The sequence below is a fragment of the Gracilinanus agilis genome, chromosome 3, assembly GCF_016433145.1.
Source record: "Gracilinanus agilis isolate LMUSP501 chromosome 3, AgileGrace, whole genome shotgun sequence".
NCBI lineage: Eukaryota > Metazoa > Chordata > Mammalia > Didelphimorphia > Didelphidae > Gracilinanus > Gracilinanus agilis.
Genome location: NC_058132.1, coordinates 42,781,812 through 42,804,900, shown reverse-complemented (window position 1 = coordinate 42,804,900; position 23,089 = coordinate 42,781,812). Strand labels below are relative to the sequence as shown.

Here is a 23,089-nt window from a genome sequence, read left to right as displayed (position 1 = left end):
TTCCTTCCTTCCTTCCTTCCTTCCTTCCTTCCTTCCTTCCTTCCTTCCTTCCTTCCTTCCTTCCTTCCTTCCTTCCTTCCTTCTTTTTTCTCCTTATCTGTCCATAATCTATTGACATTTGATCTCTCTATTTGCCTTCCCTTATCAAATCCTATTCTTTATCTATGCCATGACCTCCAATCCCTTGATCCCTTAATTCTCTCAGGCCATCACCCCAGCACTGACTATTGTCTCTTCTTTTCCTCCTCTTAATTCATTGGAGAACCAATTCAACTCTACCTAGTGCTTTTCTCTTGAGTTCTTAGCCCCCTTATCATATCTCTGATTGAGCCCAGTCAAGCCTCAGCCTTGAATCATTGCCATTATCCACCTCCTATACTTCTATACATGTTCTGCTGAATGAAAGTGGGGAAAATTAAGCCCTCATTCTGACTGGGTTCACTGCAGATATCTATTATACAACCTCAACTGGGCTCTCACTGATGCTAGGCAATCCTATTATAATTCTCTTATCAAATCATTATCCCATTCTCCATAGGAACTCCTCCAAACCTTTTTATTTCTCCTCAAACACCCCATGGCTTTCCCTCCTCCCATTCCCTTGGTTGAGAACCTTGCTCCATGTTTTACAGAAAAAATTGAGGACATTTGCAGAGCTCCCTCTTCTCCCCTCTTCTTCATCCTATATCACCCAGGTGTCATTATTTGCTCTTACACCTCCTGTCTCACATGAAGAGGTGTTCTTTCTCCCTCCCAAGGCAAATCTCTCTCCCTGCCCAAGTGATTCCATTCCACTCCATCTTGTCCAACTGATTGCCCTTTCTGTCATCCCTACTCTCTCACCTTCAATATCTCTGTCTACTTGTTTTTCTCTATTGCTTATAAAAAAGCTCAAGTCTTCCCCATCCATCAGACCCCCTTATTTGACCTTTCTATCCCCGTGCACTATTTGTTCCATATCTTTTTTACTCTTTGTGGCGAAAGTCCTTGAGAAGGTTGTCTACAATCAGTGCTTCCACTTCCCCTCACTCTTCTTAGCTTCTAACAGTCTGCCTTCTGACCTTATCATTTCACCAGACCTGCTCTCTCTAGATTTCTAATGATCTCTTAGTTGTCAAATCCAGTGGCCTTTTCTCAGTCTTCATTCTTCTCGACCTCTGTGGGCCACTCTCTCCTCTTTAATATTCTCTTCTCTCTCCTGGCTCTCCTCCTACCGGTTTGACAGCTCCTTCTCTGTCGCCTTCGCTGGCTCCTTCTCTGGATCACGCCTCTGATTGCGGATGTCCCTCAGAGCTCTGTCCTGGCCTCTCTTCTCTTCAGCCTCTACATGATTTCACTTGGTCGTCTCATCAGCTCCAACGCATTTAGCTAACATCTCTGGGGGGGACAATTCTCAAAACGACCTCCATTGCTGTTAACCCCTTCTCCTGACCTCCTGTCTGTTGTAGATAAATTAATGAAGTGGGGTGTAAATGTTTAAGATGAGGCATTATTAGGAGCCTTATCGAGCAAGGCTGGAGAATTCTCAATGGAACCTGGATGACCAGTAGACATCTCAAACCCAACATGTCTAAACCTGAACTCATTATCTTTCCCCCTGAACCCTACCCTCATCCTAAACTTGTCAAGGGCAACACTATTGTCCCAGTCCCTCAGGCTTGCAACTCAGGGGGCATCCTGGACTCCTTACTGTCTCCCCTACCCAGTTTTCCATCTGTTTCCAAGGTGTGTCTCTTTCAAATATGGCCCCTTCTCTCCACTGCCATTTCTACAGCCAGAGTGCAGGCCCTTCATTACCTCATGCAGAGATTATTATTATTTTTTTTAAACCCTCATCTTCTATCTTGGAGTCAATACTGTGTATTGGCTCCAACGCAGAAGAGTAGTAAGGGCTAGGCAATGGGGGTCAAGTGACTTGCCCAGGGTCACACAGCTGGGAAGTGTCTGAGATCACATTTGAACCCAGAACTTCCCATCTCTGGGCCTGACTTTCTATCCACTGAACCAAATAGCTACCTTCTTTTGTTTTTGTTTCTTTTTTTTTTTTTTAACCCTTAACTTCTGTGTATTGGCTCCTAGGTGGAAGAGTGGTAAGGGTGGCAATGGGGGTCAAATGACTTGTCCAGGGTCACCCAGCTGGGAAGTGTCTGAGGTCAGATTTGAACCCAGGACCTCCCGTCTCTAGGCCTGACTCTCAATCCACTGAGCTACCCAGCTGCCCCTGTTTTTGTTTCTTGAAAGAATTCTTTAGTCCAAATAAAGAGTTCATTCAGTGGAGAGGAAGAGAAGTAGAAAGTAGTGCCAGGAAGAGCTGCCCTACAAACCCCCCTCCAAACAGCTCTAGAACATCACCAGATCAAATCATGATGGAGAAAGCCCAGGATGGGTTATAACTAATGGATGATCAATGGAATGTTTATGTTTGCATTTTTTTGAACCTCTGCAATGTGTCCAATAAAAAAGTGGCAGGTCTTAGTCACACTGAAGTTAGTTTTAAAGTCCCTCCTCCCTTTTTTTTTTTTAAAGCAAAAACAATGAAGAAGAAAAAGTCCATAAAAGGCAGGGCAGAGTTTCTAGCAGCCCAGACTCTTCTGACCCTTCAGAATTGTGCCCTGAAGGAAGTGCAAGCCCTGGGCTTGGAATCGGAAAGAGCCGAGTTCAAATCCAGTCTCAGACACTTACTAGCTATGTGATTTTTTTTAACTCTCACTTGCTGTCGTAGAATCAATATTGTGTATTGGTTCTGGGGCAGAAGAGCAGTAAGGAGTAGGCAATCTACTGCGCCACTTAGCTGTGTGATCTCGAGCAAGCTGCTTAGTCTAAGTTCGCCTCAGTTTCCTCAGCTATAAAATGTGAGTAATATGAAGCATCTACTTCCCAGGGTTGTTGTAAGGATCAAAATGAATTTTTTTTGTCTTTTTTAAACTAATTACTTAATTTAATCAAATGAAATCTTTTTAAAGCACTTAGCAGGGGTGAGACACATAGTAGGTGCTATGTTGATGATGTAATATGATTTGTGACATGACGAGATTAGACCCTCTTTGGTCATCAGACGTGTTGGGAAGACTGTGCTTTTCTGGTTTATAAGGACTTCCTCAGATATTCAGATGGGCAGACTGGTTTGTCAAGGAATTCACGAGAATTCGGTAAATGGTATTGTGATCACTGGGACCCTCGAAAGGAAGTCTAAGGGCGCGATTTGAAAATATAAGAGTTCTATAAGGATTAAAACTACTTGGAAGTACCTCCATGCCAAATAGTCTACTGTATTTAGAGGATGACAGTCTTTAAATGGTGAGGCAGCTAGGTGGTACAGTAGAGAGAGTGCTGGTCCTGCAGTCAGAAAGACTCGAGTTCAAAATTTGGCCTTACTAGCGGTGTGACCCTGAGCAAGTCACTTTACCCTGTTTGCCTCAGTTTCCTCATCTGTAAAATGAGCTGGAGTAAGAAATGGAAAACCTTTTCAGTATCTTTGCCAACAAAACCCCAAATGGGGTCACCGAGAGTCAGACACAACGGAAGCAATTTAACAGAAATAAAAAATTTAAATGATAAATTTAGTGGTTGTTCCTTTTCCCCACCCTTTTCTGCTGAAGTCTACTCCAGAGCCTTTGTCCTTGGGATTGGCAGTCGGGCAATCTTAAACCCCAGCACTACCCTGCAAGCCCTTCACTTTGAGGAAACACATCCCCGAAGCCCCGAGAAGGTCCTCCTTGAGGAAGGTCAGCTTGTTTCTGGCCACTCATTCAGAAGTGTGAAACAGTTCAATCAGAAAATCCGGGTAATGGGCGGTATTTGGCAGCTTTGTTTTTGCATTCTGCAGGAAGCTGGTGCAGAGAGATTTTTCAGAGCTCCTCTGGGCAGAGCCAGGCAATTTAGAAAGAGGTCTAGATCTGGTCTGACTCCAAAGTCAACATCTGTACCATTTGTAGACCCCCAGGGAGGAACAGTCATGGCTTTCTATAAGGCTCATTTTCATCTAAAGGGGCAGCCAGGGGGCAGCTGGGTAGCTCAATGGATTGAGAGTCAGGCCTAGAGACGGGAGGTCCTAGATTCAAATCTGACCTCAGACACTTCCCAGCTGTGTGACCCTGGGCAAGTCACTTGACCGCCATTGCCCACCCTTGCCACTCTTCCACCTAGGAGCCAATACACAGAAGTCAAGGGTTTAAAAACAAACAAACAACCAAAAAACAAACAAACAAATAAATAAATGGATAAATAGACAGATAAATAAATAAATAAATAAATAAACAAATAAACAAACAAGCAAACAAATAAATAAATAAAATAAAAAATGAAAATAAAAATAAAGGGGCTGCCAGCTGGATGGCAGAGTGGATAGAGCAATTGACTTAAAAGTGAGGACAATTTGACTTCAGATCCAGGCTTAGACACTTCCTAGCTGTGTGACTCTGGGCAAGTCACTTAACCTCTACCTCAGTTTCCTCATCATCTTATAAAAGAAAAACGCCCACAAAATGAGTTAGAATGATACTGATGTTTGTAAAGTGCTTTACAAACTTTAGAGTGCTAGTAAGTGGTGATGAGGACAGTAGTGCTGCTGCTGCTGCTGCTGCTGCTGCTGGTGATAATTATTTCTGCCTTGATGCACGTAATGAACTGGTCAAGTGGTCAAGGTGGGGTGGGGTAGTGGAAGTGACGGTCATTGACGTTATCTCTACAAAACAAAATTTTGGGTTAAAATTTGTCTTTAATAGCCCAACGATAGAATTGTGCCGTCCTCACTGGCCAGCCACATGATGTTGGGAAATCAGCCTGAACTGGACAGAAAGGTGGCCGGCAGTGCACTGACCAGAGGATTGGACTTGGGCTCAAGGAGATTTAATGCCAAATTCTGCCACAGACACAAACACTTACTAGCTGCATGATTGACTGTTCAAGTTACTTAAGTGCTCTCAGCCTGTTTCCTTATCCGTGAATTACATGTAATAGTAGCATCTGTGGGAATAGGAACGATCATGGATTATGTGCCAGTCACCGCCCCAAACACTTTACAAATGTTAGCAGCCCTAGGAGACAGCTGCTATTATGGTTGAGGAAACTGAGGTAGGCACAGGGTCCCATAACCAGGAAGGGTATGACACTGGATTGAAGCTCAGGTCTTCTGGGCTCTAAGCCCAGTGCTCTAACCATTGAACCACATGGGGTTTTTTAAATCAATCAATCAATCAATTAATTAATTATTTGTAAAGCCCTAGCAAAAATCATGCTAGAGGTCTGCTTTGGAATCGATACTGTGTATTGGCTCCAAGGCAGAAGAGCGGTATGGGCTAGGCAATGGGGGTTAAGTGACTTGCCCAGGGTCATACAGTTAGGAAGCGTCTGAATCCAGATTTGAACCCAGGGCCTCCCATCTCTAGGCCTGGCTCTCCATCCACTGAGCACATGGGGCTTTTAAAATGGAATAAGATCGGGGGCAGCTGGGTGGCTCAGTGGATGGAGAGCCAGGTCTAGAGACGGGAAGTCCTAGGTTCAAATCTAGCCTCAGACACTTCCCAGCTGTGTGACCTTAGGCAAGTCTCTTGACCCCTATTGCCTAGCCCTTACCACTTTTCTGCCTTGGAGCCAATACTATGTATACAGAAGGTGAGGGTTTAAAAAAAAAATGTAATAAGATCTATGTAAAGTACTTTGCAATCTTTAAAGTGCTATTAAGACAAAGAGAGCAGTGTCCAGGATGAGTCTTTTTCTTTTATTATCATGGAAATTGGTTTATTCAAATGCTCTAATAATGAATACATTCTTGTCATGGAATATATGGTTGTTGTTTTTATTTTGTTTTGTTTTAGGGTGGAATGAACTTAGCCTTACTGCTAAGGTAGATGCTCAGGGAAAATGCCAGAAAAGTTTTGGGACTAGATTTTTTTTTAAATTTTTTTTAAACCCTTAACTTCTGTGTATTGGCTCCTTGGTGGAAGAGTGGTAAGGGTGGGCAATGGGGGTCAAGTGACTTGCCCAGGGTCACATAGCTGGGAAGTGTCTGAGGCCGGATTTGAACCCAGGACCTCCCGTCTCTAGGCCTGATTCTCAATCCACTGAGCTACCCAGCTGCCCCTGGGACTAGATTTTTAAAAAACCTAACTCTATGTTTTAGAATTGATACTGTTGGTTCCAAGGCAGAAGAGCGGTCAGGGCTAGGCAAATAGGGTTAAGTGACTTGCCCAGGGTCACACAGCGAGGAAGTATCTGAGGCCAAATTTGAACTCAGGTCCTTCTGACTTCGGTTGTGATCATTATCAGTGTCAGAAACCCAACAACCACTGGAAACCACAGTCTTCAACCCCGAGTTTTGTATGGCTTTACACATATGAGGAGTATTATATCTCTTCTAATAGATTGGGAAGATGTTAGAGGGAAGGAGAGAATTCGGAATTGAAAATTAAACATTTAAAAAAAATACTTGGTTTATGTATTCCCCTACAATGAACTTTTGCTCCTGTGGTGTTTGAGGCAAAAGGGCAGCCTAACTGTGCTAGTAACTTCTCTCCTGTCCAGAGAAGAGGATGTGTTATTCCAGAGAAAAGAAACTGTGCCTCGAGGTAGAATGTCTGTTATCTCCAGGACCAAAGATGCTCCGTTAACTACTAGAAGAAACAGTAAAAGGTTTAATTGGGAACGAGAGATGTATGTAGGAAACAATCGTCTGCATGTATCTTCATCTGCCCCTCCCTATCTCAGTGGCCACAAATGTATTCTTTATGAAGGTATCTGTACAGGGTGCCCACTGATGTAAAAAATGTTTGCAGGGATCATTGTATAAAGTATTACCATTGATACTTCCATTACATTGTTATAGATGCAATTCGTAAACATGGTATCTGGTACTCACGATCTGAGTGAGAGCAGAACCATATTGTTATCTTATTATAGAATCTAAAATTGGGAAAGAGGTAAAAGGTTGCAAAAGTTATGCTAGAGGTTGTAACAATGACCCTTTCTTGAACAAGCTACCCCTGGCCATCATTCTTCTTGCCTTACCTACAGCTCTCTAGTGACCTCAGTGAGACTAATTCCTAAGAAGCCTTCTTGGCTAGAAGCATAAGTGATATTTATTTGGGATAAAGTCAACATCGCAGTTTCAGTTTGGAATTCACATAAAGACCTAGAGACCATTAGTTGATACAATTAGAAAAACCACTCTACTTTCGACAGGATCCCGATTGTATCAGTTCCAAGGTGGATTTGGGGGGAATCAGAACCATTTCTGTACTAAGAGAATACATGAGTGGCAACAAGGTGGCACAGTGGCTAAAGTGCCAGGTCTGGAGTTGGGAGGACCTGGATTCAAACTGGCTTCAGATACCTCTTAGCTGTGTGACCCTGGACAAGTCACTTAAATTCAATTGCCTAGCCCTTGCTTCTTTTCTGTCTTAGAATTGACTCTTAAACAGAAGGCGAGGGTTTAAAAAAAAAAGGAAAATACAGGTATCCCTTCCACATCAAGGGGTTTAGGGGTATGGAGCCCCTGCTATCTGGAAAACCTGCATAAAATGTTAGGGTTTTCACATTTTTTCTCAAACTTTAACTTTTTACTTATTTTAACTTAAAGAAATTGTGTATATTTATGTTATTAAAATATAAATATATCAATATTATATGATATTATATATATTTTGTGCACTTTCTGTGTTTCTAAACTTTTTCTGTGTCATTTATAGGCCTTCACGTGTCATCTGTGGCTTTTGCAAAACTCCACCCAAAATTCCCATTTAATTTTCTCACGCCAACCTGTGATATATCAAAACCTCAATGGGGAAAGTTGTGATGTAGAAGGGATATGTGTATATGAGAACTTCTCTTTCCTCACTAGTAATGTTGCTTGACAGGCTGAAACATTCCAGTTGGACAGAGCGATGCTCTCAGGCACAGAATTTCTTGAATGAGGACCATACATGGTGACCTGATACATCAGTGTTGGTGGGGGCAGTTCAAAGAATCAATCTCTTTTTACCTATGGCTATAAGAATTTGCTGGAGGTTCTCAGGTAGGCAGTGTAAGCGTTCATAGTGCACCTTCCATGGTGATGACTCCAGGAAGGGAATCTACAACGTCTCAGGGATGCTGAGAAGGATTCGTTTGGGACTGAGGGATCCACTGTGATGTGTGTTTGATGGGCTCCCCAGAGAAGCCTGATTCATTGATAGTAAGTTCTCCTGAAATAATGCCAGTTATTTGATCTAATACAGATAACTGGTGAGCTTTCTGACTTTTGCAACCATCCAAGTAGAGGGTGCACAAAATTGGGGATGGGAAGGCAGTCATAATTCTTGATAAGCTTTGTTAGACTGAACAAATATTAGTAAAGATGTTCTTTGGGGGAGAATTATAGCTATAGCAGAAGAATCAGGAGACAGACTCGGAATATTTATTCTGTAATAGCTATTACTAAGGGAATCAGATCATCTACTGGCCAGCTGATCAGCAGAATTAAGTTCCAAGTTAAGACTGGCCTACCACGATGTTAGGAAGCTCTGTTGGTCCACGTAGCTTTCTGGTTAGAGATCATCTGAGGACTCAAGTATGTTTGAAAAGTAGCATTTATCTCCACTGACACTGTTAGTTCTGTGCCCCCCAATTCAAGGCAATACCCCACCCTTATCATCCTGGCAGTTGGAATTTTCTCATCATCTCGTTGTTTTGCTGCATTTAACGTATTAAAGCACCACACAGAGAATTCCATATTTGGGCCCAAATAAAATACTATCTCTTGCTACTCATTTCATTAGCAGGTACAAAACTGGAACCCTCAGATTAATATAGATTGTGCTTCAAATCATTGTGCCGAAAAGCACAAAAGGGAGAGGATTGTGATTAGAAATCATATCTTCTCTAGCCTAAAATCCCTTCCAGACTTTTTTCCTTTAGAGCAATGGAGCCCTGGGGATACAACGGTTAAAGCACGGAGCATGGGGTCAGGAAAGATCTAAGTTCAAATTTGGCCTCAGACATGTTGTGTAACTGGGCAAGTCACTCAAGCTATCTGTCTTGGTTCCTTCAACTGTAAAATGGGGAGAATAACAGCACCCACCTTTCAGGGTTGTTGGGAGAATCAAATGAGATAATATTTCTAAAGTTCTCTGTCACAAAGTCCGTGCTAAATAGATGCGGATTCCCTTCCCCCTACCACCTCTAAGATAGAGCAAGGACAATATTATCAAACTTATCTCTTGTCTTGTTTAGATTCTTGCCTTGCCCATCTCTGGAACTGAGATGCCCTTCAACTGCCCTTCAACCTTTGACTAAAGGGCAGAGTCTTCCCCTGTTATTCAGAAGGTATTGGGGTAGCGGTCACAGAAAAGTGACTTTCCTTTTGGTCTGTGATGGGGGCAGTGGCCCATGAAGAAATGGAGCAGTGACCGTTATTCTGGAACGGAAACCCCAAAGTGCCTTTTAATACGTTATGATATTTTTTCCCGGAAAGGAATAAATGTTACCTCAAGTAATCTTGGGGTAGACACATGTTGGAGGGCATGGAGAGAAGGAGGTGGGGAATTTGGACATTCTTCTTTCTAAGCTAGACATGACTTGGATGTAGGATAATGTTCAAGTTGTGTCGGCAGAGTTGTACCTGACACAGGGACTGGTCTGAACATTTATTTTAACACTCATCAGGTATGTTGTAGAAGGAAATCTTCACATGTGGAGCAGACAAGATGGCCTCCTGGGTCCTTTCAACCCCAAAGCTCTGAGATCTACTAACATTTTCCATGTTAGCTTTTAATAGACTTATTTTCTGAAATAATTCATCCATCCTGGATATTTTGGGACATTTTGCTACCTTTCCGCTGGCCCTACTCTCCTACTTTATGGTCTAGAGGCTATGATGAGTGAGAGAATCTAGTCAACTCAGACCTCCACTGGCTGAGGTGGATTAGCTACCGAGTGTTTGTTGCTATCGTTTGGCCATTTTCAGTTGTGTCTGTCTCTTTGTACGAACTTGCCTAAAAGATATATGCATCTGTGTCTTTTATACATATATATTTTATTTTTATGTTCATATGCATCACCTATCATATAATATGTTCCATAATATATAATTCTATAATCTATAAAATATATATCATATATGTTCTATAATATCTAATTCTATATAGAATTAGATATAATTCTATAATCTATAAAATATATATTATATAATATATGTTCTATAATCTATAAAATATATATTCTATAATATGATATGTTCTATAATACATGTAGAATTAGATATAACTTTATAATATATAAAATATATATCTTCTATAATATATAAAATATATATCTTCTATAATATATGTATAATTCTATATAAAATTAGATGTAATTCTATAATATATAAAATATATTACATAGTATATGTTCTATAATAAATATATACCATATTATATATTTATATATATGGCTCCAGATCATGATTCATCTCCAACCAGCCATCTTGGACATCTTGGGACACGTCACCACCCATCGTGCCATGGGACTTCTCCTTGCTTTATGCATACCCTCTTTTCATCTCTTGCTCTGAAAACAACCCTCAGATCAATACTACCATTTCCTCTAGAAAGGGCAAGGCCATCACTTCACTCACTGTTCCCATGACAAAACCTCCCCAGAAACTCCCCGCTTCCCTGATCTCCACTCTTATTGGATGTCTCTGGAAATCCAGAATATCCTTCAAAGTACCGTTCAAGCACCACTTTCTCCATTAAGTTTGTTCCCTGGCCCCTTCCCCCTCAGAGACCAGGGCCTTCCCTCTTCCCCAGATTCCCTTGTACTTATTTTGTACACACTAGCTCCTTTTCGTTTTGGTTTTATTTCTGATACTCTTCACCTTAAAGTAGTTTTCTTTTGGTCCAGATCTATCAGGATCTGGCAATGTTGAAAAGCTCACTGATCCTACATGTATCAGAGACAGATCTTGAACTCAGACCCTCCTGAATGCAAAGTGAGTCTGCTATCCACCTCGTTTTCTCTTTTTCTCTTGCTTAAAAGATTTTAACAAGACATTGGGACCTGGCCCTCCTTGGGGAAGTGTAGACCTTTAATTTCATTGATATTTCCCCTTGTGTGGAAACTCCTTCCCTCAAACACAAGGGCACCTGCTTTGTGACTTATAGACTTGGAGACTTGGCTGGAAACATCTAGAAGTTGAAGGGTTTGTCCAGTGTCACCGAGGCAGTCTCTGTTGGAGGTAGGACCTGAGCCCAGCTCTTCCTAACTTTGAGGCCCTATCAACTGTGTTCTACTGCCCCTTCTACTACATTAAACATATAGAGATGTTAAAATATGCCAGATAAGGGCAGCAAGGCAGCTCAGTGGATAGAGAGCCAGGCCTAGAGACAGGAGGTCCTGGGTTCATATCTGACTTCAGATACGTCCTGTGTGATCCTGGGCAAGTCCCTTAACCCGAATTGCCTAGACCTTATTGTTCTTCTGCCTTTGAAATGATAGTATAGATTCTAAAAGAGAAGATAAAGGTTTAAAAAATAAAAATAAAAAATATGCCAGGTAGCTAATTCTCTTTCAGTGCTTCTACTCACTATATCACATAGAAGAAAGAATGTTGCATTTGGAGTCAGAGAGTTGAATTGAAAAACCTGGTTCTGCCCATTTGACCTTGGGCAAGTCACATAACTCTCTGGACCTCAATTTCTTGAGACCGTTGGCCTAGACACCACCTAAGATCTCTTCCAACTCTAAACCCATGATCTCATAACCTACAGATTTGCAAATGGTCTCCTTGTTCTGGGCATTCCGTGGAACTCAGTAGCTACAAGAACTTTGTTTCCCCAATTTGATTCATGGTTTTTCTCATCCATAGGGCAATTCCTCCCATTGCTACAAATCACCACCCCTTGCCACCAGACTATATAGAATAATTTTTTCATCCTCAACTGAGGCAGAACCACAGGATCTCAGAGAAGAAGAATTCGGAGGCCAGTCAGTCCAGCAGGCACCTGAAATAGCTGCTCTTTGTCATTCCCCAAACAAATGATCACCTAACCTTTGCTTAAAGACCCTCTTCCTCCTCCTCCTCCTCCTCCTCTTTCTCTTTCTCCTTCTTCTCTTCCTCCTCCTTCTCCAAGAAAGAGGAAATGTGTTACCTTCTAAGGCTGCTCCTTCAAGTTTGAGACACTTTTCCTGGCTAAGAAGCTTTTGTTATACTAATTCTCATTTTTTTTAACCCTTACCTTCTGTCTTAGCATCTCTTCTAAGCCATTAGAGAGGCAAGGGCTAGGCAATGGGGTTAAGGGACTTGCCCAGGATCACACAGTTAAGAAGAGAAGTTAATTCAAATGAAATTCAGTCATTCAAATTCAAATTCAGCAGCTGACTCCCTTGATGTATAAGGGTCATAGTGCCACGCTGAGTACCATCATGTTTAGTCATTTGAAAATAATACGGTACCTGCTAAGAGGGCATGGATGTTCAGTCCTCTATCCTGATCCACAGGACTGCAGACATCCATCATGTAGGCATGGCTCGGGTTGTCTGCTGAGTCAGCACTGAAATCCATGAGGACCACCCCGCACACGGTGAGAATGATGCCCCATTTGTGATTACTGACAGTGTCTGCCAGAGCTAGGCCAATGTCTCTCCCATTCAGTAAAAGCGAAAGACCCAGGAGTGCACCTAGGATACAGGAGGGAAAAGCAAAGACCCAGTGAGTCAACCAGGGGAAGGAAGACCTTAACAGGCCACTTTGCACTAAAACCCAAGTACCAGGCTGCTGTTGGCCCAGCAGGGTCCCCTTGGGGAATGCCAAGCCAGCTGTTTGGAAGTGTGCAGTGATTTACCATATTCTTTCCTATGATAATTGCCATCTACAGAGGGAGACTTGGGCCTCTAAGAGGCCAAGTCACAGACAGATCTTCCCTGGCCCAAAGCCAAGCAGGAGACCCTGGGATAAATGAGGAAGAGGAGTCCTTCTCAGCCCAGAAAAGTGTCTGAAGGTGGAAATACAAAAGGCAAACGAGCTGCTCCCTAAGTGAAGCAGCTAGATGGGAATCCTTTAAATGGCTGCTTTCATCATCAGGCCAGACTTTTCTGAAATGAAGGAGCTGATCTTTAGGCTGGGGGAGTAGGGGAGTGTAAAAGAGCAAAACCACAAACCTATAGCCAGCACCAGAATGAAAGGCCGTCTCCTTCCAAACCTTGAAGTGCACCGGTCGCTCCAAGCACCCAGCAAAGGCTGCAGTAGGAATCCTGCAACAGAAAGGGGTTGGTGGTGGTTATCACCCAGAAGAGCTAGTGAGAATGACAGAGGCAGAGACAGAGACACAGACCCAGACAGATCAGACAGAGAGACAGAGGCACGGACACAAAGACATGCAGACAGTCAGAGACAGACTGACAGAGAGACACAGAGGAAGACAGACAGAGGGTCAGAGGCAGAGACAGGGACAGAGAAAGAGACAGACAGAGACAGAGACAGAGATAGGAACAGAGACAGAAACAGAGAGACATACACCAACACAGAGAGACAGAGACAGACATAGAGATACAGCCATAGTAACAGAGACACAGGCACAAAGACAAAGACAGGCAGACAGAGACAGATTAACAGACAGGAGACAGAGAGACAGAGAGTCAGAGACAGATAGACACAGAGAGACAAAGACTTAAACAGAAATAGGCAGACGCAGAAATAGACACACAGAAAGAGTCAGAAAGACAGATACAGACAGAGATGGGGAAAAAAAAGCATTTTAGAACCTAAAATATTAGAAAATATTTTACTGGGAGAAACAACTCATACCCAGAGAAGTAAATTGTAATTGTAAGTAAGTATTAACAGTAGGAGGGGGAATGGGAGTAGGATAGAATTGGGTAAGAAGTGTAACAAATAAAATTAATACAGAAGGATATATTTTAAAATATTAGGGTTTTATTAACAGCCATATTGATAATTAAAAAAAACCAAACACGTGCCTGCTAAGATCTAATTCAAATGCCCCACCATGCTTCCCCCTCCCCCCTCCGCTTCATAGGAAAGAGAGTGTCCCAATCAAGTTCTGAGTCTTTATACCTCTGTCTACATAATCACACTTCCTGCCCACCTGTATTACGTAAGAGGAATCATGGGAAATGTAGTTTTCAAGTCCCCTAACGTTCGCAGGAAGTTTATATCTTGTATCTCAATATTAAATCCAAGGACCCCAAATTTCCAATATCACAGAAGTCACACCTGGGTTGTGCTTTGAAGAGTCATATGGATTGTAGGCAGTTAGGTAATAGAGAAGGTAGAGCACTGGACCTTCAGGTAGAAAGAACTGAGTTCATAATCCTGCCTCAGATAATTCCTAGCTGTGTGATCCTAGGCAAGTCACTTAATTTACCTCAGTTTCCCCATCTGAAAATGAGGAGGGTAACAATAACACCAATCTCCCAGGATCGTTGTGAGAATAAGATGAGACATTATTTGCAAAATGTTTTGCAAGCCTTGATTTTTATGCACTATTAATTTTTATAATTATTTTAAGAGGATGGATAAAAGGAAAGCCCAAGATGTCATCAGGGAAGAAACTAGGAGAATAAAGAGGATTATCTCAGAATTCCTTTAAAGTTTCTTCTTAGACCCAGGATAGGACAGAAGGAAAACCAGAAGGAAATATAGACAAGCAGAACAGCTTTGATAGTGACATGTTGAATTTATTTCTGATTATATAATAAGTTTTTGATTTATCATATAAATACATATTTATATACAATCATATGAAGTTGATATTATATATAAGCAATTAATTATATATAAGATTAAATCATATAAATGATGTATAATTATATCATATTATATTGTGAAATACTTATGATATACTAATATGATTTCTATGATTATATATTATGCTATGATTTGTATGTTACATATATTTTATAATTGTATGTTATATGAATATATTTACCTTGTTATATAAAAGGCAAGCTGTGCCTAATAGATTTACAATTTTATGTACAATCCTCTTTTCCTATTCTACTTTGTGAAAATGTTCATTTTTTGGTTTAAATTCATAATTTTAAAATGCTTTTTACAAAAAGACTATGTTGGGGGCAGCTGGGTGGCTCAGTGGATTGAAAGCCAGGCCTAGAGACGGGAGATCCTGGGTTCAAATCCGGCCTCAGACACTTCCCAGCTGTGTGACCCTGGGCAAGTCACTGAACCCCCATTGCCTTATCACTCTTCTGCTTTGGAACTGATACATAGTATTGCTTCTAAGATGGAAGGCAGGAGTTTAAAAAAATAAAAAGACTGTTGCATAGCAGTTGTCATGTCTAGTCTGGGCAAAACAAAACTTAATTAGAACAAGATAAATTTAAAGCTGAAAGAGACTCAAAACACAGGGCTGCAAGAGAACTTCTCAACCAATCACCTCATTTGAAAGGGGAGAAACTTAGGTTCTACAGGTAAAGAATAGCAGAGTCTGGATTTGAACCCAAAGCCTGTGATTCCAAAACTAATGTTCTTTACACTATCCTTTGTTGCTTTCCTTTCTTTTTTTTTTCTTTTCGGGACCCAAATCTGTCTCCTACTACGAGACCTTGAGCAAGTCATTAGATCTCTGGGGGGCCTCAGTTGCCTCATTTGGCAAATGAGGCAGTAAGGCTAGTTGATGAATCAGATCCTTCTCAGCCACAAATCCAATGATTCTTCATCTTCAACCTAACCCCCAGAGAGTTTCCAGTGACAGCAGAGATAGAAGGAATCGTAGACAGAAGGAACTTCTTTATGCTGCTGATTCTCCCGCCCTAACGGCTCCTGATCTCCAGGCTCACAATCTTTCACAATCCATTTCTCTCTTTGGTCATCTTGGATGTCCCATGGACTCTTAGCCTTTCCCCCAGCGCCCCCCTTCTTCCAAGCTTCCCTAGAAGACCCCATCGGCCCCCGGCTGGCCATCCACATGTCATCCCTGATTCCTCCCTCACTCTGCCCATGGAGGATCTCGTACCAAGTCTAAAGATGTCTAGATGTTATGAATATGATTTCTTGCCGGTGCTTCCTCCTCTCCTCTGGAGCTACCATCAAACCCGGAGCAGGACCTCGTCGCTGATGGCTGGCTTCTCTTTCTCAAGTTCCTCCCCACTTTGGTCCATCCCTCATCTAGTTAGCAAAGTAATCTAGGGTACAAGTCTGACCACCCTCCATGGTTCCTTACTACATCCAGGATCCAGTACAAAATCTCCTGGGTGGCTTTTAAAGCCCGTCTGCCCTCCATGGTGATACGGGCATCCTTGCCATTCCTCTCACAGACACTCCATCTCCAGATGCTGGCCTTTTTCAGTGGCTTTCCTCAAAGGCTGGAATCTCCACTTTTTTTCTGGCTTTTTTCCAGTCCCAAATAAAATCCCACCTCCATGGGGGCAATTGGGTGGCTCAGTGGATTGAGAGTCAGGCCCAGAGACAGGAGGTCCTGGGTTCAAATCTGGCCTCTGACACTTCCTAGCTGTGTGACCCTGGGCAAGTCACTTAACTCCCATTGCCTAGCCCTTACCACTCTTCTGCCTTGGAACCAATACACAGTATTGATTCCAAGATGGAAGGTAAGTGTTTTGTTTTGTTTTGTTTTGTTTTTAAATCCCACCTCCTACAAGAAGGCTTCCCAGATCTCCTTCTTGCTGGTGACTTCCTTCTGTGATTATCTCAAGCTTATCCTGTCTGGAGCTGGTGTGGAAAAAGCTGCTTTCAGGTTATCTTAGATTGGAAGCTCCTTGAGGTTAGGGCTGCAAATTCACCCTTGCCCTTCCCACTTGTTTGAAGCCAAAGGGGCAGGTACTGTTCCTCCCCCCTTTATATTCCTAACACTTAGCACAGTGCCCAACACACCATAAATGCTTAGCCCAATTCCATCATTTTATAGAGGGGGAAGGAAACTGAGAGTCGTACACATGCCAGTCTGCTCAAGATGATAAAGCTAGAATCAGAATGAAGAGTTGGAAGAGACCTCAGATAAGAATACTAGACTTTTCAGGAAGACTTGGATTCAAATCCTGCCTTTGACACTTACCAGCTGTGTGACCCTAGACAAGCGGTTTCAAATATCTAAGCCCAGGTAGTACAATGGATAGAGCACTGGATCTGGAATCAAGAAGACTCATCTCCTTGAGTTCAAATCTGGCCTTTGCCGCTTACTAGCGGTGTGACCCTGGGTAAGTCACCTGATCCTCTTTGCCTTAATTTCCTCATCTGTAAAATGAACCGGAGGAGAAATGGCAACCCATTCCAGGATCTTTGCCAAGAAACCCCCAAATGGGGCCATGAAGAGTCAAACACAACTGAACGACAACAAAATGGAGATAATAATGTATGTAATACCTAATCAAAGGGCTAACTTAGAGGCTAGGAGATAACTTGTATGGTATATGTATGTACGTAATATGGATAATATCATGTAATATAAGTTGCTTGGCATACTATAAGGCATCCTATAAATGGCGCCATTGTGACCTTGGGTAAAAATAACAACAATAACTAGATTTTATAGAGCACTGTAAAGTCTGTGAAATAAACATAGGAACACCATCTCATTTAGTCTTCACAACAACCCAGGGAGGCAGGTGTTATTTTTATTTCTATTTTACAGATGAGGAAACTGAGGCGAGGAGTTACTTCCTGACTTCAGAGCCAGCACTCTATCCATTGTGCCACCGAACAGCCTGGGCCAAGTCTCTTCATCACTCTGAAGCTCAGTTTCCTCATCTGTAAAGTGAGATGGTTTGACTAGATGACCTCGAAGGTCATGTCTAGGTCCATCTTTGACACTGTGACCACCAGATTAGTTTGGGTTAGGCATCAGACACTTAGGGCTCAGTTGTGTCTGACTCTTGGGGACCCCATTTGGAATTTCCTTGGCAGAGATGCAGGAGGGTTTGCCATCTTGTTCTTCAATAAACTTGGCATTAAAAGGATTTAAAAGGTCAATTGGTCTAACTAGCTCACTTTACAGATGAAGAAATTGAAGTCCAAAGAGTGGGAGGGACTTGCTCAAGGCCTCCGAGATACCAAGAAGCAGAGTTGAGATTTGAATCCAGACCTCTGCATCCAAGACTGGCCCTTTTCCCATTGGGTCATCAATAATCAATAGCTGCCTGTACCATAAAAACAGGTTTATTTGTGGACAAGTATGTGTGTATATATATATATATATATACACACATATACATACATACATATACAATGTGATATATCAATGGAGGTAGGTGACCCAGTGGGAAGAGGACTGGCCTTGCAGTCAGGAAGCCCTGAGTTCAAATCCTGCCTCACACACTTATTTATTATGTGATTTTTGGCAAGTCACTTCATTTCCTCTCAGTCTCAATTGACTATGATCTATCAAATAGGGATCATAGCAGCAGCTACTTCACTGGGTTGTTGTTAAGAACAGGGACGTCATTCAGGCATACAACCTAGGAGTCAAACAGGCCTCCTTGGTCTCTCTCACTCCTCCCCCACCCTCACCCCAGTATCCATGCTGTGGCCAAGACCTGCTGATTTCACCTTTGCAAAATCTCTCCAGTATGTCCTTTTCTCTCCTCTGACACTGCCACCACCTTGGTGCAACTTCATCACACCTGGACTATTACAATAACTGCTCATGAATCTGCCTGCCTCAAGTCTCTCCTCACTTCAATCTATCCTCCGTTCAACCACTAAATGTTCAGGTCACTCTTCTGCTCAATAAACTCCTGTGCTCCCTATTGCCTCCAGAAACAAAATCAAATCTGTTTGCCATTCAAAGTCCTTCACACCCTCTGACCTTTCCAGTCTTAAACTTCACTCCCACATACATACTCTTCAATCCAGACCTCCTGGCAACAAGACACTTCAGGCATTTTCTCTGGCTATCCCCACCCCATGCCTGGAATACTCTCCCTCCTCTATTCCAAGAACTCATTTCCCCAGCATCCCTCAATAATAATAGCCTCATCTTTTACTGCAAGCCTTCCTCAACCTCTCTTGCTTCTATTGTCTTCCTTCTCTTAATTATCCTGTATCTAGCTTGTGCTGTCTCTGTATGCACACATATGTATACATATACATATATGCATGCTATCTCCCCCATCAGATTATAATCCCATTGGAGGCAGGGACTCTCTTTTTCCTTTTTGTATCCCCAGTGCTTAGCAGAGTGCCTGCCACATAGTAGCACTTAATGTTTATTGATTTATTCATTATTTTACCCAAAGACCTTTGCGATTTTTTTTTTTTGCAAAGTGCTATATAAATCTATTGACGACTATTATTATAGTACAAGACCAGAAGACGCCGGAAAAATATAGGAAATTAATGGTTACCTAGAATTGGACTGATGAACCAGACCATGCTGTAGAGCTCGTCGGGTAATCCCATCTGGAGCAGTACAGGGGTCACGTACGCTGTCTCCATGGCGTAGCTGAACTCGATTCCAAAGAGGATGCAGCCGTTAAACAGCAGCTCCCGGAAGGACCTCTGGGGGTGCAGGTCCCCAAAGTCAATCAGGTCTATAGGACAGGGTGTATTTGGAGGCGGAGGTGGAGAGGGGCGGATGTGTTTCCTCCTCTTAGGGTGTCTCTTAAAGTTGTTGGCTCGATGGCTGATGTGCCGAGTCACAGTTCCCGAGTACCCCGAGACCTGTGACCTCCAGAATTCCTGAGAAGCCAACGGAGGGAAGAGAACCTCACTTGGAGGAGGGGTCCCAGTCGTAGGAGGGATCATCCTAGGAAAGGAAGGTCAGTGGCCGTTCCTGTGGGAAAGAGAAATCAGATATGTGCATTGGCATCCATGCACCCATCCATCTACCCTCCCTCCATTTCTCCTTGCCTCCATCCATCCATCCATCCATCCATCCATCCATCCATCCATCCACTCTCCATCCATTCCTCTCTGCCTTCATCCATCCACCCACCCATCTATCCATTATTCAATCAGTCCACAAGTATTTATTAAATGCCTCCTGGTGCCAGAAACTGTGCTAGGTGTGGAGAAGATAAGGACCAAAGTGAAGTCATCCCTTCTCTCAAGGAGTTCACATTCCTTTGTGGAGAACAATTGGTACATCCATCTCTGGCACAGCCTGGGTGATAACAGACAAGAAACTTCACCTCTCTTGGCTCCAGCATTTTCATCTACAAAATGAAGCCTCTGAGACTCCACCCCCACCCCAGCTCTTGATCAAAAGTCCTAAATATATGCAAAGTAAACCCAAGGAAATTTGGGGGAGCACTGGTGGCTGGAAGATCACTTTCTGAACCCAGTATTCTTATTTCCCACATCTATCCTTTTACTCATCCATCCCTCATTGCTTCATGCCTGGAATGCTTCCCCTCCTCACCTCTGCTTCCCACAAAAGGCCGCTTCTCCCAGATGCTATCACTATGCAGTTATTTTATATTAAGTCCCGCATTCACTTTTCTGTTTGTATATTAGTCTTTTGTTCACTCATTTCAATCATGTTTGACTCTTTGTGACCCCATTTGGGGTTTTCTCAGCAAAAATGCTAGAGTGGTTTGCCATTTCCTTCTCCAGCTCATTTTACCAATGGGGAAATCGAGGCAAACAGGATCAAATGGCTTGCTCAGGGTCATATAGCTACTAAGTATCTGAGACCAGATTTGAATACAGGAAGATGAGTCTTCTTGACTCTAGGCCTGAACCTCTTAGCTGCCTTCATTGTTGGTATCCCCATCGACCAGTGATGGTGAACCTTTTAGAGACCAAGTGCTCAAACTGTAATCCTCACACAGCATGTGAGCCTCCTGCCTTACCCCAGACAGGGGAGGGAGGAAGCCCTATCATTGGGCTGTTGGGCAGAGGAGCAGGTGATGGGAGAAATGTTTTCATGTGCCTGTGGAGAGGAGGAGGGGAACAGCCCCCTCCGGTATGCTCCTGCATGTGTGCCATAGGTTCGCCAACATGGCCGTAGGCTAATCTAGGACAGTGTCCTGCTTATTATTATGTACAGATACATAAGACCTGTTGCTTGCTTGACTAAGAAAATCTTCATGTCAGTAATAACATCTTATGTTTTCATCTTTAAATTTAACTTGTCTGATATTTCCAATATTCCCTGTAGTGCTCATTCACTCACCCAAAGGGGGAAAAAAACAACTTTCATTCATGAATCATTCATGAAAGATTCATAATCTTTCAAATTAAAGAGGGAAGGCAAAATCGCAAGCCAACTGGGAGGGATCAGGGATAGCATTATGTTGAACCAAACCTCCTGGGATGTCTTTGAGTACAATCTGATTGTCATTGAGGAGGTAGTTTGAGGATTCTTTGAGCTAAGGGTTACACTGAATGGACCAACGTCCCTTTCTTCTCTGAGGGTCTATAATTTTGTGTGACTCCCGGATAACAAAGTCAGATTGAATCAGGCCTTTGTCATCCTTCATCCACTGAAACTGCCCATCAGCAAAAAATGTCAAAAGACAAAGTCATCAGAGACTTGAAGGGGTCAGATTCCGAGACTGTCCATTTAGAGTTGGAAGGGAGAGGTAAGGCCTCAGAGCGGGCAAGGTTGTCAGGAGAAGATCTCGGACCTAAAGCTGGAAGGAACCTCAGAGGTCTTCTGACTCAAAACCTTTATTTTCCCAGTAAGGAAACGGAGGCCCAGGGGACTGGAATAATTTCTCCATGTTTACACAGCTAATAAGTTAACAGAAGGAGAACTGAGGCCAGGTCTGCCTGGATTCAAGTTGAACTCGTTGGCCCACTACTCTGTGTTGACCCGGACTCCATTCCATCTATTCATTTCTCCCTGTCTCTGATGGTTCTGTAGGAAATGAATATAGAAGACAACCCCGAAAAAGAAGAAGTTTAAAAAGTTACTGATGATGCCGTATCTACCCAGGACTGAGAAGTCACAAGGGTCAATGAGATCATCTCTCCAGCTGATGCCATTTCACAGTCATTTCTCCCTTCTTCCAGCTGCATGAACTCCACCAAGAGCTAGCTTGGCATGGGGATTCTTTCATTATTTGTGTGCCTGTTACTGATCAACATTTATTAAGCGCCTACTGTGTGCTAAGGACTGAGTTATTAAGTCACAGATGGATCATGGTCCAGTTGATGGAGGGAATTCTTATATTGAGTGTTCCCCAAAGTGACAAGAAAGGTAATCTTTCTTGGATCATTTATCTTAGGAGAAGAACCATGTTTAACTAGTAATCAATTCAATGTTCAAATCACAAAAGTTTTCAGTGTTTAAATGAGTTCTATGGGATTGTAGCTCTAGGGACCACTTCCGAGATTATCTAGCTCAGCCCCCTCATTTTGAGGAGACAGCCAGAGAAGGGAATGGTTTACCCAACGTCACCCAGGCAGAGCCAATATCAGCCTTAGGTCCCGTGATTCCAAGTTCATTGCTCATTTCATTCGAATCTAACCGAGACCACCATGACTCTTAGTGGTGTCTTTTTTTGAAATCTTTATTTTATTGCAGTAACACATTTACACATAAGTTTCCCAAAGTTACTCCCCTCTTCCCTACCCCCTCCTGGAGTTGATAAAGCAATTCCTTAGTGGTATCTTTTAAGCATCTCCTTAAAATATGTGTTCCCATATATTCCCAAAGAGAAATGTGGAAATTCTGTAGCAACATTGTAGAATAAAGCGGGGGTCTGGGAGGGAGTAACGAGGATTGGAGGGGGCTCAGGAACAGGATGGGAAGGGGTCCACAGGTTGGACTTACCCCCAATGATCCTTGAGCAATATTTCCTGTTGACCCTACTAAGAAAAACAATTGTGTGGGATATTCCAAAACAACCTCTCTGACTCTTTGGGTCTCTCTGAAATCCATAAGGCTTGTTGGCGAGGGGGCACTCTCTGCTATAGACACGCCCCTTCTCCTGCCTAATCTCCCCCCCCACCCCTTCCTCCTGCCCTTTTCTGGAATCTTCCATACCTGGAAACTTCTAAACTCGACGCCCGATAATCACTGACCAATCCCCGAGGTCCCCCTGCCTGTGACATCACAGAAGTGAAACCAATCAGACATGCCTGTATGAGAGCTCTTTCCTTCCTCTGAAACCCAAGTCTTAAAGTCTGATGCCCTGAGTCTTAAGAACTGCCCAGGTGTGGAGGTAAAGGAAGACCCAAGCATCCCAGCTC

The 23,089-nt window shown here is 42.8% G+C and overlaps 1 protein-coding gene across 4 annotated transcripts in view; it reads right to left on the bottom strand.

Annotated features, from left to right (window-relative positions):
* Window positions 1–19,693, bottom strand: part of SLC45A1 (solute carrier family 45 member 1) — a 44,797-nt gene extending 25,104 nt beyond the window's left edge. For 2 of the 4 annotated variants that reach the window (XM_044671252.1, XM_044671253.1), the window contains exons 1-3: window positions 19,294–19,693; window positions 13,117–13,209; window positions 12,412–12,636 (exon numbers count right to left, since the gene is read on the bottom strand). In XM_044671252.1, coding sequence (XP_044527187.1) covers window positions 12,412–12,636; window positions 13,117–13,209; window positions 19,294–19,693 — 718 coding nt within the window. The remainder of the gene's footprint in view (window positions 1–12,411; window positions 12,637–13,116; window positions 13,210–19,293) is intronic. The other 2 variants (XM_044671255.1, XM_044671256.1) reach the window with 1 other exon arrangement.
* Window positions 19,694–23,089: the final 3,396 nt, after the last annotated feature.